The sequence below is a fragment of the Pleurodeles waltl genome, chromosome 4_1 (genome assembly GCF_031143425.1).
Source record: "Pleurodeles waltl isolate 20211129_DDA chromosome 4_1, aPleWal1.hap1.20221129, whole genome shotgun sequence".
NCBI classification, from domain to species: domain Eukaryota; kingdom Metazoa; phylum Chordata; class Amphibia; order Caudata; family Salamandridae; genus Pleurodeles; species Pleurodeles waltl.
In genome coordinates this window covers 917689715-917708337 of record NC_090442.1, presented here as the reverse complement: position 1 = coordinate 917708337, position 18623 = coordinate 917689715, and the positions used below count along the sequence as shown (strand labels likewise).

The following is an 18623-nucleotide window of genomic DNA, read 5'->3' as shown; positions in this document are numbered from 1 at the left end:
ATGGTCAGAGAAATCGATCATATACCTAGGCATTCAACTGGCAAAATCAGTAGCCACTACTGCGGCACTCATCTATGGGCAGCTTTTCCAAAAAGTCGTCAAGGACTTAGCCCAATGGCACCCTTCCCACTTTTCCTGGTTGGGTAGAATAGCCACCGTCAAAATGACAATCCTCCCGAGAATTCTGTTCTTTTTCCAGATCCTCCCAGTGGCTCTGCCCACAGGAACCCTTCAGTCCCTGTAGAGGACCCTTTACAACTTTGTGTGGGCCGATAAGTGCTCCCAGATGACCAGGGACCTGAGCCACCGACCACCGCTAGAGGGGGCTCTGGGGATCCAGAATCTTCAAATCTACTATCAGGCACCACAACTCTGTGTAGTGAAATATGTGTTTTTGACCACTGACTTTGTGTTGCACCACTTTGCACATGGACTAGCTGTCTAGTGTTCACCAGTTGCAGACTACATTATGTATTCAGTTTTTGCTGCCTATTGACTTTATAGTATCATTAGACATAGACACTGCCAAGTTAAATGTGTTCGTATGATTTCACATTGTAAGCTGTGCTTGTTTTCGTATTCTTTCTCACCGAAGAGCTAGGACATAATATGGAGGAGGTAGGTAGTCAGCACGATAAAAATGTACCAGACTGATGTTTTTTTGTGCAGGCAGGGAACGGTTTGGGCTTGGGACAGAATCTGGGAAACTGGTCAGTTCCAACCTGTTTCTTTCAACTGTGACCTCCATTAGCCAGCATGTTTGAATATTTCTTTTTTATGGGACTTTTTTTTTCCCAGAAAGCCCTTCTCCGGTTCTTTAAGATGCAAAAAGATGGCCCTGCTCAGTAGCGGTGAATTCCGAGACCTAGGTCAGGATTAGACGTCAAATGCCCAACACTTGTCCCGTGAGGGTGGAGATCTCTTTCTCGCAGTTGAACGGGGTCATCTTCTTGCTGGCATGAGAAGGATGAAGCATCTGACAGGCCCTACGGTGATTAATTTTTACTTCATTCTTTGCTTTGCATAATCATAACTACGTATATTTGCTGTGTACATTGCAGTTGAAAATCATTTTGGTATATTTTCCTTTTATTGCTATGACTATTTTTAAGCGTGTGCTTTCAGTCTACTAAACTCCTTTTTTAGGAACCTCAGGGTAAAATAATAATAAATGTCTTCTTTGAACTGAGAAGTGCATTCCAGAGATTTTTGTCAGCTCGGTCATCAGTGAAAGCAAAACACTCCATGACATGATAGATTTGTCACTGCGGGAATGAGAAAACCACTGTCTTTTTATGGACCAGGCTATTGTGAGCATGCATCTTTGTAAGGTCCCATTCCTGGAGAGACTGCAAAGGCCCAGGTGCCTCTACTCCTCCCCCACAAAGAATTGGTGCTTCATGTGTAGGATACAACAGCCACACGGAAGGGCCTAACCACATTTCCTTCACCTCTCACAGCAAAACACAGACTTCACCCAGGGTATGGACCAAATCACATTTTGCCCGTGGCAGGAAGTCGGCTGCTGGTCGATGGGCCACATTTTTTGATGAAGGAGGAACCATTCCTTTTGACCGCCTGGGAGGATCTTACGGCCTATCAAAGACACAACGCCTACTCTATATGCAGATGCGGCATTGGCTCACTAACCCCATCAAGCAGGCCACTGCAGGTCGTCTATTGACGACCTATGAGTGATGGCTTGTAACAAAATCTAGCGATAAGCACCTCATAAATGAACCCTATGGCATTCTTCCGCATGCCTTCCCAGCTCCAAAAGCCTCCAACCAAACACAACGGGAATTAGAAATTTGCAGACAGCTCTCACCTAAGGGATAGAGTGAGATATGTTACACAGTGCATCACATGGCTAGCTACACAGTGAGCATAGAGACAGCTACTAAAATCACCTCTTAGTGGTAGCTCACACTCATTCAATTACACAAGGGCAACCCCACACGCAGTCCACACAGCTGGCATCAATGCGGCCAACCGGGCACCCTTCTCCATATACTAAACAACGGACCTAAAATCACACACTTTTTGGAAGCTGTGCTGAATGACAGATACCACTTTACCTCGATTCCCAGTATACACGATCTTGGGACTTCCACATCACTCAAATCTCGCAGGGGCCATCAAATTAGCATTGTTCCGGGGAGTAGCTCAACAGACGGTCCTGGCTCAGTGGGGAACAGAGAGAATCCCTAAACACTTACCATGGCTTCAACGACTATGGCACGTCCTGGGAATGCAGCAGCTATCCTTAATGTTAACATCTCAAGGAGACTCCTATCAGGATCTATAGAAACTATACCAACACTCCTGTCCAAAGACTTCAGGGAATTGACTTGCCCTAAAAAACTGTGAATTCTCAGTGTTTCTAGAAGAGTAATTCCGAACCCCACTGACACTGGTACTTTGACAGCAACAACAGACACAGCTTGAGCACTGACCACAAGCGGCATGAGTCCCTAGGAGGTGGGGGCATGTGGAAGGAGGGGAGAGGTTTCATCGGGTGCTGCTTTGTCTTTTGTTGTTTTATATCTCTTTCCCCCCCCCCCTTCTATAGCTCTTCTTGTAGCACCCCACTGGCCGCTGGTTGTAGGCAGGTGTATATGTATTTGACTAAACTACTTAAACTATACATCAGGTCTTAGATGCCTGAATAAATGTCAAAAGTTATCTACCCCATTATACTCTGGTTGGAACCCAGATGTGAGATTTTTTGTAGTTTTGTAGTGGACCACTTCACTGCAGTTATATCCTTAGTGAGGCACCACCAGAACATTCACCTGTACACGTTAAAGGAACTGGGCAAGAGAAAGGTGGGGTCTGGGGGTGAAGGAATGTTGTGCTCTTGCTCTACTATCAAACTACACAAGTATTTGTAATGCTATAAGTCTTGCATTTTCATTGAGTTCGAGCTATTGGCATTGTAAATTTATAACTGGACTTTTCTTGCCACATAAACTGGTCAACCCGACTCATAATTTTGTCTTTTTCTGCCATGTTTTGGTGGTCATTGACAGCCACTGACATCAAAAATCACAAGCCTTTGAGGAGAGATGCACTACCTCGTGCTCTGTAAACGTCTGAACAGAAATTGGAAAATAAGGCTGGAAAAGTATTTTCTTTATTATTTTAACAGAATGAAAGGTCTTGCAAGCCCTCTCATTTTAACAAAGCTCTAATGAAGTTAAGAATAGCAGAGCAGCCTAAGAAGATTTATGGCCCCATAAGGGAGATAAGTAATGCCCAGTGTGCGATATTGTCAGTGCTGGCAGGGAGGGGTCCTGGAGAGAAATGCAAGGCTAAGCAAGTTTCACATCATTGCTTCTAGGTTTAGCTACATTCTACAAGAAAGGGCATATTGTGGCTTTCATGAGCAGTGAGCTAAACGACTGGGTGTTTCTTTTGTAAAATAAGCTTATTTTAGGAGCCAGAGGTAAATGGAAGCAGCACTAGAATAAAGCCAAAACTAATGTCAGGGACATGGGAGGAGGTGGGAGGAATGGTGCAATAAAAAAGCAGCCAGTTACCAGCCTAAGACACCCACAGTGAAAAGGGAGCACCAAAGTAATAACAAAAATAGTCCGTCACAGCAACAGATAAAGAAACCACAGTGGAATAATACAGTAGTTGGTCACTGCTCTGAAACAGAAAAAGGAGGCAGAACTGAACACTACCGAGCAAGAATTTTTAAAGGACATTGCAACCAACAAATGAAATAGCTTTAAGCCATAAGAAGTATACTAAAAGTATACACAGGGTTGAACACTTATGCCCTACCCAAAAATACATATTTAACCCTGGGATCCAAAAGTCTAGAAGAGGTCTGATAGAGGATATAGTCACATAATGAACAAAATAAAGACAGTAAACAGTATACTAACATGAAAACACTCCTATCTGCTACATCAAAGCACAATGAGTAAATGACTTGCTCTTCAATAACTGCACAAGAAATGCAAGTAAAGGTTAAGCCATTCAGATACATACATAAATGAACAATTAGCTTGGGACTTACTGTGCATGTTGAAAGACCAGAGTCTTCAGAGGCGACTCGTAAGCCATTCCGTAGTGTGGTTACCTTTGTCTCAGGAACATTTACAGATACCTGAGCTTCTGCTACATGGGTGGCCCTGAATCTGCTTGATCCAAGTTTGAATGGCTGAAAAAAAAAAAAAAAAAAAAACATTTTTGACAAAGCTGAGTTTCTGTTTGCACACCCGCATTAAAAACTTAGAATTAACAAGGGTCACCAGTCACGGATAAAGATCAACAACATATCGGTCATGCCTCAAGAGTATGATTGGCCAAAAGCTCAGAGATGAGATTGTTTGTTTAGTTGAAAGCCAGTAGAATGCAAATGCACTGTCTACGTAGAATCATGTGTCAGTTAAAGAATCAGAGTGGTCCATGAGCTTTCAGCTGGGCTAATGTTGAAGTATTTAGACAGGGAAAGCATTGTCTAAGTAGGCAGCAGTTGGGCACTGTGGAGCTCAACCAAAGGAAAGCAGGTTTCAGACTAATGTGACCTAGGAAATGCTGGATTCAAGTCAGGAAAGGCGTGATCCAGTTAGGGATGGAAATTTAAGGTAAAATAAGAACAGACATGTTTTACAAGAATTACAGTGACACAGAAAAGAGCTCTTTGTAGAGGACTTTTTGTGGTGTCATACGCAGACATCTGGCAGCTACTGCCATGTCATTTTATGAGTAACGTTGCTCAAAAATATCTCTCTCCTGCCTAGCAGAGAAATGCACTTTAACTGCCCCAGTGAAGTTACTAGTGGAGCAAAGGGCTGCCCTGAAATAAACTTACCTTGAAAAATATACTCTCTGATTTAGTGAAGAGGAATTTAAGAAACTCCTTCTAACACCACTTCTTCTCTCCTGTGCCAGCTTCTATGTTAGGTGTTTGGGCCGGATAGCACCCTGAAATTAAGGTAACTATGCTTTATGCCTCTGAGCAATAAGTGTCCAGGCCTGAAACTGTTAGGAGCACTTTACTGACCCCCCCCCCCCCCACAAGCCATCAGTTAGCCTCACTTGAAGGGAATGTTTCTCAGTTATTAAAGTCACTGCTACATGAGTACAGGAAAGTGCGCTCTGTACACGCTGCTGAAGATACATTTTGAGTTCATACTAAGAAGTGGTACACATTACCACAAATAAAGTAATCTTAGAATGCACTGTTGGTGTTCAGGAAGCATGACATTTAGGTCTGCGTCCACGGTCACATAAGGTCTTACAAATACTGCAAAATCTGTGCCTGTTTCTGTCCTCAAACGGTATGCGGGAAAACGCCATGCCTTGTTCAAAACCTAGGCAGATCACTACTGAAAGATAATTTTTTTTAGCATCTTTAAAACTAAAGTATATAAAAAAAAAAAAGGCTTTTGGGCAGTGATAGGCCGGGTACCCGATTCCCCTAAGCTAGTCAACATACTAATGATCACAAGCATGAATGGGTCACCTACATCACTGCTCTGAATGTACATTAAATACCTTTTCAGTGCTTACACTTATAATGTACACCCTTCTGCCCAAGAAAAAACTAGCAGGGTAAAAAAACAGTCTAGCTTGTCTTGTGCATGAGGGCTTTAGTGTAGTTCCCTGCATGACCAGAAAACCCATTTAGAATTTTGAGTAGATGTCATATTCCACTTGTTATAATCCGCTTCTGCAACTATGCTCATTTACAAGAAGGCGAGGCATAATAATCCCGATTGGCAATATCTGCTCTCTAACCGACCAGCAAGTAGAGGTCCCTTCTTGTACTTTGACAATAAAAAGACAAACCACATTCCACTGAGACAGGTGGGTTGCAGTTGATCCTATTCCATAAATACAATTGTAGTGATTTTACTGTAAAATATACCAAAATATATTTTTTCCAGAAAGTTTTTACTAAATCATAAATACACTGATTTTAAAGAGGTCCATTCAGACTGAATTATTTCTTTCAGCTAGTAGTATTTAACTTCAGTATTGTACTAAAACTACTAGGTAAGAATGAGATTGCATGCAATGATGATCTTTTAAAATTGTTGAGCATCCAACCGCCTAAAGCAAAGCGGCATTTTAGGGAGTCTCAGTTTGTACACAAACATTCCAAAATTCTCAAAATAGTCAAATTGTGTTCCTTAAAAAAATAGCTCCAGCTCAAATACAAGCTGTATGTTATGTGGCTGACAGTTATATTTGAGTATGGTTCTTCAGATAAGAAAAATTCTGTTATCAACACTACAAATAGACTGTAAAAACAATGACGACTCAAAGGCTATGATATTTTAGCTGACCAAGAAAAGGAATCCTAGGTCTACATGCAGTTAGGACAATCATATCAATGGCATGTTACCTGAATCTACCAAAATAGGAATGACATTTGTCAAGAATAATCTAACATCCTAGATTTGAAGTTTTCCACTAGCAGCTACATAAGGCATAAAAGTGGTAATGTTTAGTAAGCAATTAAAAATGCTACTCGTAATTTGCCTTCCTTAAAGAACTTTGTTCTAAGCTTAACAACAATGGTCACCACTAATGTCAGTGATAGAATTATCATTCCTGGTCCCTATTAATGGTATCAAGGAACTAAGTATGTAATCACCTTTGCATCCAGAGCACTAACCCAAGTGAACTCACAGTTAACTGTTAGAAGGTATATGGGAATTATTTTACACAAACTGGAAAACTTTGTCCACAAGTCCCTCACTTCTTTTCCAGTTAGCTATGGAGGGCTAGGCCCACAGCAAGAATAGGGAGGTCATCCATGTGACTTAAAAGATTCATTTATTCATTGGAGTAGATGCAAGGAGTTATGAAAGCTGTAGCAGATTTCCTACCCAGAATGCCTGCTGCTCAGTTTCCAAGAAATCAGAGCACAAGGGAGATGAACACCTAGTTGCAAGGTTAGTGGTAGCTATTACCTGGTGTTACTAAGGAAGGGTGCGCAAAGAGGTACAAACAAGTCAGCACTTTTAAGTCTTTCAAGTCGGTGGCATCTAGCGTTCTAGCTTACTAGACGAGAAAACACTGTGGTGGAGGAAAGCAAGAGACCATTCTGGGAACTATCAATGGAAGTGAATTTCTTCTACATTGGGCAAGTGTGTCCCACTGAGGGGAAAACATAGGATTGTGCAACTAAACTGAGTTGCCTGCCTCTTGGAATCATTAACAATGATGCTTTTCAAGCATGGGTTTTGGTGGACTGGCAAGTACGATCAGGCAGAAAGAGCAGACAGAATCTTTATTGTTACCCAAAATAGAGAAAAGACTTAAGTGATATTGAGAATTATCACAATTCCTGTGGAGACGATCTGCCCTTCCTGTAAAATAGTGTCAGGATCAATGAACGAGATTGGCAGAGTGACAGCATATATTCTGCTCATGATTAACTGTAGGAATTACCTTCAGAACTTAACTTTTGTGCTTAAATCCGATCACAGGTGTTGGAAGATTTTATACGTAAAGAATTCATTAAAAGTAGTACAGCCACATTAGCGGACGTACAGCCAAAGCTTTGTATAGCATCATGCTTTGTAACGTCAACAATGCTAGTCCTCAGAGTCAGGCCCTACCCTGAGTCACCTATGCCAAGAAACTGAGCCTAAGAAGTGGCTTGACTTGCAAGCAAATCTGACAGCGTGGTTCCAGCAAAAGCATGTAGAGCTACTTAAGGCAATGGTCATGCCAGTATCTGCTGATGGCATGCCACAAATCACAAGTAGCTGCATCATTACAGCTATCAGCGCGTGTACACAGACCATTAAATGTGTCTGAATCCCTATGATATTTGCAGAAAGAATAAAAACAAGCATTTGCAATGCAACGGGTCTCGCATTTCTCTGAGTTAGAGCTAGTAGCAGCTGTAAACTCCCAACTGGACTTTTCTTGCCACATTAACTGGGGGGGGGGGGGAAAGAGCGCAAATGCGCTGCTACAGTTCACTCGTAGTGAAACCTATCGGCAAAAGTGCAATTAACTATGTAACAGGGTCGATGTCATGCAAAGCTCTCGACTTCTGCCAAGCGAGATCGCGCTGCGAAAAAAGATAAAAAGTAGTCCACAAACCGGACGGAAAACAGCAAGCCTCGTATGTTTTCAGTACTTGGTCGCTGCGCTCGAGGAGGGCTAACCATCAGAAAAGGCATGACGTATGCATGCCTTCCACTAATGAAAGCAAGCACATTTTAAAAGGCAAGCCCACAAACCAATGAAAGACACTGATGTGACATGGATGGGGCTCTGAGCCCTTTTCTAACTACTAAAGCGTCTCGTAAGCAATACGCATGCGCAAGCGACGCAGGCTGGACCCTAAAAAGGAAACATTGTGGCACTCTCACAAGTGTCATTCCTCTGCACTTTTAACAGTGTTTACATTTTCTATTTATCTCTCTGTATTTCTACCAAGAACGATAAAAACACTTCAGTGAAATGTTATCTGTATTAAATGAAAGGAAATTACTGTATTGATAACGGATTAATATTTTACTGTTAAATGAGGACTGAAGTGGGAACTGCACATCTAAAAAGACCCGCCAAAAATGAAAAAATTAAATACCAAAAACGGTATTTATATCTCTCATGAAGTTTGCAAGGGATATTAAAACCACACAAACAGTGCTACACTTTCACAACGGTCTCTCTCACACCTAAAATGCAAGATGCAAGGACTGCATTTAGTACACTGCTGAGGGCCTCACTGAAATCTCACACCTGTGATAGATGCTGGGCTGCTTTTCCTAAGAGATACCACAATTTGTGTGAACGGCTTTGAGACTTATGGCTTCCCCAAGGGTTTGCTCGCTTGCTGTAAATGGTGTTTGAGAATTTTACCATTTTAATTGTTGTGCATCATGCAAAAAACGCACCACCTAAAAAGACAAACATCACAAAGCCATTAAGTTACATCAGTGAAAATTGAAGAGTAGTATATAAATGAACAATAACTGCATTGAAGCCACATAACACTAGGAGGTCTTAATGAAAATACAAATATGAATGCTTTGTGCTGCTTTTTCTAAGTGCTAACTAAAGCTATGTTTATGTCTCAGAAAGTTTGCCATTACTCATTATATACTCGGCTACACTTCCTCAGCTTAAAGACTGCTTAAAATGTATCAGGTCTTACCAAAAGACTACAAGCAAAAACCATATGAAAATAAATCCATCGATCTTAAATTGGGGGCACATGATTAAAAAATATGATCCAACTATCTCTTGGCCAAAGGAGAATGGATCACCCCCTACCACAATGATAGAAATAAAGAACTTAAGGAGATTCCAAAATCATAAGCTATACACAGGTCAACAATGTGACAAAAAGCTCCTTCCGCATTTTGAGAATTTTACAATGGATTATCACCTGCCTAGATTACCCTCATAGGGTCCAAGCATCAACAGCCCCAGAGCCACCACATGCATACAGTCACAACAGATTATAGTTGCCGCTTATAAAAACCTGATCAACAAACTTTAATTAATACAGAACGTAACCGGCCGACAAGTTCTAAGGCTGAAACTATTTGATCATGATGCCTCTGCCCTAAAGGCCTACACTGGTAATCTGTTGGAAGAAGAATACAATTAAAGTGTTCTGTGTCACAAATAGGGTAATCCACAGCATTGGATCAATTTGTCTCCAACCCTAAGTTAAACTCTTCAGTAAAAAAGGAATCTTTCAATCAAAATAGCACCACTACTTATTATACCTCCTTGGAACAGAAACAACAGAGCTGGAAGATTCTTCTTGCTACACATTTGCAACTATGGAACACCCTGCACAAGATAATAAGGATGATCACCTACTAGCTAGAATTCACAAAAGAAATTGAAATGTTAGTTTTGCAGAAAAGCATGACAAGCAACACAAGAATTAAAAATGCATCACCATGGAGCTTGATTACAACATCATCCCTTGTCTGCCAACTTCAGGTTGTGGAACCCTGACAACCGAAAAACAAAAGAGAACCACTCTAATGGGATTATTCTCTGGGCAATGTGTCCATTCCAGGAGATTAGTTCCTTCTGTTTCCGCTGTCAAACTTCCCCGACTTTATTTTCTTTAACCAAACTTAAAAGGAAGGTTCTAGAAACCCCCTCCTTTTGAGTAAGTTGTGAAATTAATGTGTTGGTGTTATCAGGTCAGTGTTGAGAAAACACGCATCAGACTGGCCAAATCTTGCAGTGTTTTTCCAAGACAGGGATGTACCCTGCTCTTCTACAAACATTCTCAGCCTGGTACCTTCTTATCTCCATTTCTCCCCCATGTTTTGTTCATTTCCCTGGTGAGAAGAGCGAAAACGGGTTAACAAGCCATGCACAGAAAAATACTTGCACAAGCAATGTGACGTCATTTGAAGCTAGGCTAAGCACAAAATGGAGTCAGTGGTCAAGATGGAGCTGGTGGTTAAATACAGATAGCATTACTGTATCCCAGGAACCCAATAAATAGTAGAGCCCCTTATGACATGTCAGGGCCAAGATTTGCAATATAAGTTAAACATAGGCAGGAGCTACTTAATCAACTATCGAGAAAGTAGCTTTAGGGCTTTTAAGGGGTTGGAAAGTGCCATATGAATAACACTGTACAACAACAAAAGTGTTACTTATCAAGCTGGTCTAAAAGAGAGACAAATGTCTTAAAGGACCCAGGAGTAGCCCACACCTTCAAGATCAACGTGCCAACTGCATGAGACAGCCTTTACCAACACCGCAGTTGAACACTCACATTTTTATTGCTAATGGGTGTGGTTTAAGAGTACCGTATTGCACCGCCCAGACAACTAATAACTGTCCCAAGTCTAAACTAATTTAAGGATTTGTTTTATTCCATCACAGTGAAAGAAATTCTCCTGTGGGAAACTCTTGGGTTTTTCAGTCTGCATATTCATAAACATGTACACACACCAGGATCATTTGCAAGGGAATAAAAGTACTGGTTTGTTAGAGAGGAGCTCAGCTTGTGAGTTGCCATTCCCAGGTCACCCACCTTCAATCTCTAGTGCATAGGTAGAAATGGCCAATTGGGTCACACAATATTATACTGTGACTGAGCTAATATTAGTGAACAACTCACACAACCAAGAATGACATATGAATGAATGTATTGCTTACTAGAGTAATGTTGCTTAAAAAGGTGTTAAGATGGCATATAGTACAGCAGATAGCAAAAGAACTAAACAAGTTCTACAGATTATATAAGTAAGCTCTGAAAGATAAGGGTCACATAAAATAGGTGGGCTCCGAAAATGAAATGTACTAGTATGTTGGCCATCTGACTACACATCATCATGGTCTGTACTTTTCTAGTCCTGGCTTTCAGTGCAACAATAACCTATTACACACCTCTTAACTCATTATCATCATTTGGAGGACATTACCTGCTTTGGAATAATTTAATCTTACCAAGAACTACAACGCCTCAGCATTCAGCAGCATCACAGGCCCTGCAAATCTTCACCGTACTCCAATAAAACAGTTTAACTCATTGAACTTCAATGTGGTCACCCACCTCAAACACCCAACAACCCCCTCTTTGGCGACTCAAACTGAGAAGAATAATCAATGCATTTTTGGTAAAGAGTAATAAAATCAATACAGGGATTTGTAAGTGAAACCCCCATAATTTGAAAAATTTTGTGCATTATAATATGAAGTGTGGGTCAATGCTGCTATCAAATGACGTGATGGTGCGTTACATTCTTTCAGCCAGTCCAGGTTTTTTAACCAACGCTATGTTCAGTTTTATGATGTGTAGTTTTGTTTTTGCAACCCAAAAACCCCACTATTCAATCATTCTCAAGGAGTACATGGTGATTCAGTTCCATTGGAACATTGTGTTTCCAGTACTGGGTTTTAATGAAACAAACGTGTCATTTTTTTTTTTTTTTGTGTTGTCTAGGTTTATGAAGTAAGCCAATAAACAATGCTTTGTGAACAAAGGTCCAAGATTGGAAAAGATGTGCACCATGACATGCAGTTATAATATGATATATCAATAGGTTGGTTAAAAACTTGTAACCACGTGAATATGTTACACATGATAGCGGACCACTGAGCAATTAAAATATTAAATCCTTTAAGTGTCCCACGACAATTACATATGACGGCCAACTGAACTATTTCAGTAGGTCTGTCACCTTTTCCGATGTGTGCCCTGTGTCTTGCACTCATTTTGTGCAGGAAACCAAACGCCCCGCTTTTCATGATTTAAGAAACTGGAACCTGCTCATGAATCACACAGCTATATTAATCTGTAAAATAACATTTCTCAGTTGTCTGAGACAAAGACAGAACACCTGGAATGTTGTCCGAGGCCCCGTGGAATGCCCTTTCTGCCCAGAACGCAGTGAACACGTGCTGAGGTAACCATCAAGGAGCAGTGTTTTATTACAATATACATTCGTTTTATCTATATTAGTTTTTTACAATATAGGATGAGTCACTTCATATTTTCGAAGTCAAATATGATTTTAAGCTCAGCTGCTGCCAATTAAGCGGTTATAAGTCTTAGATTGAATTAATTTGTCTGCGCACAGGCTTAAACTCTGAATGACAGACTTCTTGTCTCACATTTTAGAACATTAAGCCCTCACACAACCAGAGGGCGTTTACATTACTGTCAGGCAGGTACTGTTATTTAAATTGGGCACATATACAGATTTCTTCTTCAATTGATCAAATCTAATGTGACTATCTTTACAAAAACTTTTGACTTTACGACTGAAACACTTCCCATTAACTAAATACAATAAACTACTAATTTTAATGAAGCCCAACACTAGCCCTACAGAGTTAACAGCCAGTCAATGCCACAATACAACTTGCATAATAATTCAGGGTAAAAAGTACTAATCTCTAGGTTTACCCACTAAAATGTGGTACAGGGAGAAAGTTATGCAACTTGCAGCAGGTAGTCTGGTGTTGTCATCTCGGTTCTACTTAACCAAACTGTTTGATGTTAGAAACTGGATCTCTAGTTTGCAGAGGTATGCACCCTGTCCACGTAGGGACCACAATTCTAGTCCGGGAAGGTTAAAATACACAACCTAAATTAACCTCTGCTCACCATCTGGTAGCTTGGCAAGGAGCACGCAGGCTTAACTTAGAAGGCAATGTATAAAGTATTTGTGCAACAAACACACAGTTATCGCAGGAAGCACACCACAGAAAGACTACACAAAAGTGTCAAAAATGAATGCTTGTTTAACTGTATAAATCAGATCAGAACGACAGAAATCCAATCTGTTAATTATTAGTTAATCACTTTTTTAGGGCTAAGCAAAACAAGGCTGATGTATGGCTATGGGATAAAGCTGTGGTACCGGGGACTCCTCAGCACGAGTGCACACTGTCTCCACAGACTACAGTAATGTCCGGGAAGTTTTCTTCTTCAAAGAGCGGCTGAGTTTAGGTAGGTTTTCCCCAGCATGGTAACAAGGATACCGGTGGGGATAGCAGGAGAACTGCGAGACTGAGGCCAGCAGCACCAGGAGGAAATCACTGCTGCGGTGTCCCAGGCCTGGAAGGTCAGAGCAAGGAGTAAAGTGGACAAAGCCACTCAAGCCTTTGATGAAAGCGGACGGCCAAGTTCAGCAGAGCCGTTCGAGGCCATTGATGAAACGTGGATGGCAAAGTACAGCAAAGCCACTCAAGGTTGATGATGAAAGCGGGCGGCAAAGTACAGCAAAGCCGCTCTGTGTTGTTGAAGAAATTGGGCCGCAAAGTACAGCAAGCCTGCTCTGAGTCACTCTGGGGCAACTGGATGAGTCCTGGGCTACTGGGCGGAGGTCACCAGCAGCAGGGCAGCACAGCAAGGTAACAGTTCCTGGGAACAGTCAATCCTGGCAGAGTGGCAATCCTGACACACACCAGTCTTTACTCCAGCATCTTTCCTTGTTTCCAGAAGTGTACTGATTTGAGTGGGTTATAGACCCAGTACTTAAACTAGAAAATTCCTTTGATGTGGGGGATAACTTCAAAAGTTTTCTGTGAAGAGCAAAGGTCTCCCTTTCAGCTCAGCCCTGGCTTCAGACTATCAACGGGAGGTAATCAGCCCCTTTGTAAGGACCCTTGCCACTACCCTTTGAGATGTAAGTGGGAACCCTTCCCAACCTCCGCACCAGAAGACCCATCAGTATGCAGATGAATGCAGCTGAGTATCCTGTGTTGTGGGTGTCCAAAGTGAAAGCACAAGTGTAGCTATCACATAACCCAAGCCAGACGTGTACACAGAGCAGTTAGAGCAAAGAAATGCCCACTTTCTAAGAGTGGCATTTCTAAAATAGTAATGATAAATCCGCCTTTACCAGTAGAAAGTATTTATTATCAACATTCCAATGGTACTAAATATGAGGCAGCTGCGCCTCTCAGATCAGGACTTACTGCTTAAAAGTATTATAAGGAATTTCCAATGCTGGCCTATGAGAGAGGCAGGCCTCCTATTAATGAAAAACAACTTGGGAGTTTTTTTTATTACCAGGACATGAAAAACTTAAAAGTACATGTCCTGCCATTCACTTATACCACCCACTGCCCTATGGGCTACCCAGGGCCTACTTTAGGGGTGATCTGCATGTGAAAAAAAAAAAAAAGGGGGGGGAGTTTAGGGCTTGGCAAGGGGTTTTAAATTCCAAGTCGGGTGGCAGTGAGACTGCACACACAGGCTCTGCAGCGGCAGGCCTGAGTGATGTTTATGGGGCTACTTAAGTGGGTGGCACAATCAGTGCTGCAGGCCCACTAGTAGCATTTAATTTACAGGCCCTGTGTATAACACCTTACAAGGGACTTACATGTTAATTAAATATGCCAATTATCGACACAGCAATGTAACCATGTTTAGGGGAGAAGCACATGCATGCACTTTAGCACTGGTTAGCAGTGGTAAAGTGCTCAGAGTCCTAAGGCCAACAAGAAGATGGTCAGCAAAAAGCTTTCAATTAATTCTGCAGTGCTAGACAATGAAGTTTCAGTTCCTGAAATCAGAGAGAGTAACATTAGTCAAACTGATTTCTATCCTTAACAAATAGTCTGAGCTTTTTTAATTGGGTTCCAGTCTATTTTTATTATCACACACATTTGAAATCAGCTCTAAGTCTAATCTTTTCAAAAACCCAAACAGAGAAGAAGTTTATAAAGTGACTGCCTAAGACAGTTTGATCACATGGGGAGGCCAGGATTGCAAACTAGGTCTACTGATTCCAAGTTTCCAATTATACCACAACTAGGGCTTGGGGAATCCTAATGGCATGGTAAAAGAAAGGATGAATTTGTGCCACATCATTAGAATACTCCTAACATTAGAGTTACAAGGCCAAAGATATTATTTGATTCTAACTACATAGCTTTGTTATTTTAACAATTGACTCTGCAAGGACTGCAATCATGAACTTTATTAAGTGGAAGAAAGATTAGAACTGACTAGATAAGGTCAACATCCAATCACATCTAAACATGTATTTAATACATATAGGTCCCAGGGACCTGCCTTAGAAGAGATTGGTACAGTATAAAATCACCAAATGCGTGCTACACATTAGCACACAAAACAGACATCTTCTGATGGCTCTGGACACAGTGTCTCCACCCGTACAGTCCTTTAAAGTACTTAACGGAAATTTGGCCACTCCACAATTGTCCTTCTAGTGCACTCATGCATGCCAAAACTTACAATTAGGTAGGATCGTACTGATTTTTTTAGGTAGAACGCGCTCCTTATCGACGGGTTGTAATCTAGTCTGTGGGCTTTAACCACGCCCATCACTTTCATCCGTTCCTGTGCCTGCCTTTCAAAAAATCCTTCATTTCGTTGGTAAATGCTTTATGTTTGTCCTGCCTTGAGGTTCTTATGTTACACCTTGCAGACTGACCCTTTTACATGGACAAGTTCACTTCCAGCCATTTAATTCACTTCAGGTGCACTACTATTTTCTTTTTACTCAGCTCGCCCTGCCGTTCCCAAGCACCTCCCCCAGTCCCTGAGTTTCCAGTTCGTGTTTGCCCATACCCCCCCCCCCACATTGTTGCTTGTTTTATACAGTGCTTAATATCAACGTTTTTAAGCACCACTGATGGCAGAGGTGCAGTGAAATCAAGTGAGATGACAAGGATCACAGCTTTCGGCCATTTGAGACTTGCTTCTCGCAAGGTCACAGTGATGGCACATTAGGGAATCAAGCAGTCGCTCTCTTTCTCTTTTCTTTCGCTTCATGCATTTTATATTCACTTTGTCACATGATAACATGTCGCTGTTTAAACAGCCAGCCAGTCAGCCACCTTGTTTTCTCTTTCCTCTGTGTTTTTTGGGCCTATTACAAACAGATGCTGGTCTTTCATGAACAAAGGCATTTAAATGAGTGAACACTGAATGCTAAAGCAGCGTAATTCTTCAGTTACGTTGGGCCTTTTTCATGTATTTATATCCACTTCCTGCTTCTTTAGCTCCTTCTTGCAGCTTTTTGCTTTATCAATTTGTGATGCTTTTTTTCAACTTTCTCTTTGCCTGCCTATCCCATATTTGTCTTTTGCTCGCAATAAATGCCTAATGCAGAACACTAAGTGCCAGCTCTCACAAACAAGTGTTGACAAAGCCAATAGATGTTGCCTCATCAAAATCTATTTGTTTTGTCAATTTCTTTTAGACATGTTACATAACAGCACTGGCAACTATGGAGCATTGTAAAGTAAAACATAATGCAGTATGAGACAGTCAACGCTGTCCGCATCATAGCTTTTTTTTTTTTTAACTTTAAACCATGCTGCACAACAGCTAGTGGCACTGTGTCACATGTCTATGCATTGACAGTTACATACTATCTTTCTGTTAACTTTAAAACATGCTGCACAATAACTAAAGCCGCAGTGAAACATATCTAAAAAGCATTGATAAAACAAGTGTTCTCAGAGGTGAAACCTATTGGCTTTGCGAATGCTTGTTTTGTATGGTTTCCTCCAACATTTTGGACTGATGTTGCTGTTTTTTTTCCAATGCTGAGTGTGCACTGAGGCCTGCTAACCAGCCGTCGGTGCCTGTGCCCCAACCTTAAAGTATGTAGGTTTTGACTGGCTTATATTTCACTTGTAACTTGCAACTCATATTGATGTGCTTAAAACTTCCTGCTTGTCTTGTATGTGTGTTTTAGTCCAAATTGCTTTTTTAACACTGTTGCTATTTTTATTTTATTTTTCGTATTTTGCCAATAAACTCTACTGTCTATGTTTTTTTAGGATTTAAGTGTTTCATGAATAAGACGTTTTATAAAGTAAAGCACTTTGTTGTTGAATTCCAAAGGAAAATAAACAAGCTTTTTTGTCTGTGTTGGCGCCACTGTAGCATAGTACATTATGTGGCCAAAAGAGGTCCCAAGGAACAACTAGGGGTAGCCTCTGGTATTGCACCCTTTCCCAGCTTTTTGCAGCCAGCATAATACATGTAAAAAAAGTTCATGTAAACATGTTGCTCTTGCTTACGTTTCACATGCTTTACTTAATCTTGCATTCTCTATGAGTGTTTGCTTTTTCCAGGATGTTACTTATTTTTTTTTCACAGCTAGCATATTACTCTTGTCTACCCTCCCGCTTAACCTTTCCCATTATCTGGTTCTCCAGCACCACAAGGTAATACGAATAGCAATACCGCTATGCAAATATCAGCATTACACTGCATACAAAAAAAAAAAAATACGAGCAAAAAAAAAAAAAAAAAAACACAACTTTTTTCAATGTAAATACCTCCAACTTTCGCAAATGCGATATCTAATGCACTGCAAATATTTGTTTTAAGTAAAAAAAAATAGCTGCATTTAAACGTTCTACTACTTAAAACTTACTCCACTTTAATAGAGGCCAATGAGGAAATAAAATCCCCCTTTTGGTCAACTCTCCCTTTTTTATGCGATACTAAATGTTGGCTAGTCAACTGGACCCTGCCAGGAAACCCTCACGAGTAACACGCAGCGCTCTACAAATCTAGAGATTGAATGGTTTCTAGATGTGTTTGAATGCTTTAGATTTCTGCAAACGAGACTGACGAGAACAGATGAAAAGAACGGCTTCTGTGATGTGAGCAGCATACTGCATCCCTACTTTTAAAACTATTTCCTCTCTTTCTCTCGCTCTCTCTCTTTGCGAGGTGCTCACTACTGTTTCAACCAGGCAGCCCGAGAAGTAGACACGGTTCATACCTGTTTCTGTAGCCGCCGATTGATCACGTTTCGGGAGAACACCTTACCAGCCCAGCTGGGAATCCTCAGCATGGACGCCGCCATGACAATTACAAAATAGACCGGGAACGTCACTTCGCAGGGTCATAAATACTTCTATAGCATCATAGGTCCTCTCTGGAGTAGCGCTGGCGCGGCGGCCATCTTGAAATGTCTCTTCTGTCCACTGCTGTAAACCCACACAGTTGAGGCAACTCATGCTTATTATACTAACCAATAGCTGGCACAGAGTAATTTAGAAATAAATATGTGAGCGATAGACTGTATTCAAGTAATACGGTTCAAAATAAGATGCCAAAGATTTATTGCCCTGATAAAATACATAAAGGTTGCTGTAGTTGGGAGAAAAATATCTTCTGGCACTTTATAGTGACAGCTGTGGCAATGAGA

General features: G+C 41.1%; 1 protein-coding gene across 1 annotated transcript in view; it reads right to left on the bottom strand.

Moving 5' to 3' along the window:
• Positions 1-18322, bottom strand: part of PMPCB (peptidase, mitochondrial processing subunit beta) — a 221121-nt gene extending 202799 nt beyond the window's left edge. The window contains exons 1-2 of the mRNA XM_069229689.1: positions 18195-18322; positions 4031-4174 (exon numbers count right to left, since the gene is read on the bottom strand). Coding sequence (XP_069085790.1) covers positions 4031-4174; positions 18195-18278 — 228 coding nt within the window. The 5' untranslated portion in view covers positions 18279-18322. The remainder of the gene's footprint in view (positions 1-4030; positions 4175-18194) is intronic.
• Between the last annotated feature and the right edge of the window lie 301 nt (positions 18323-18623).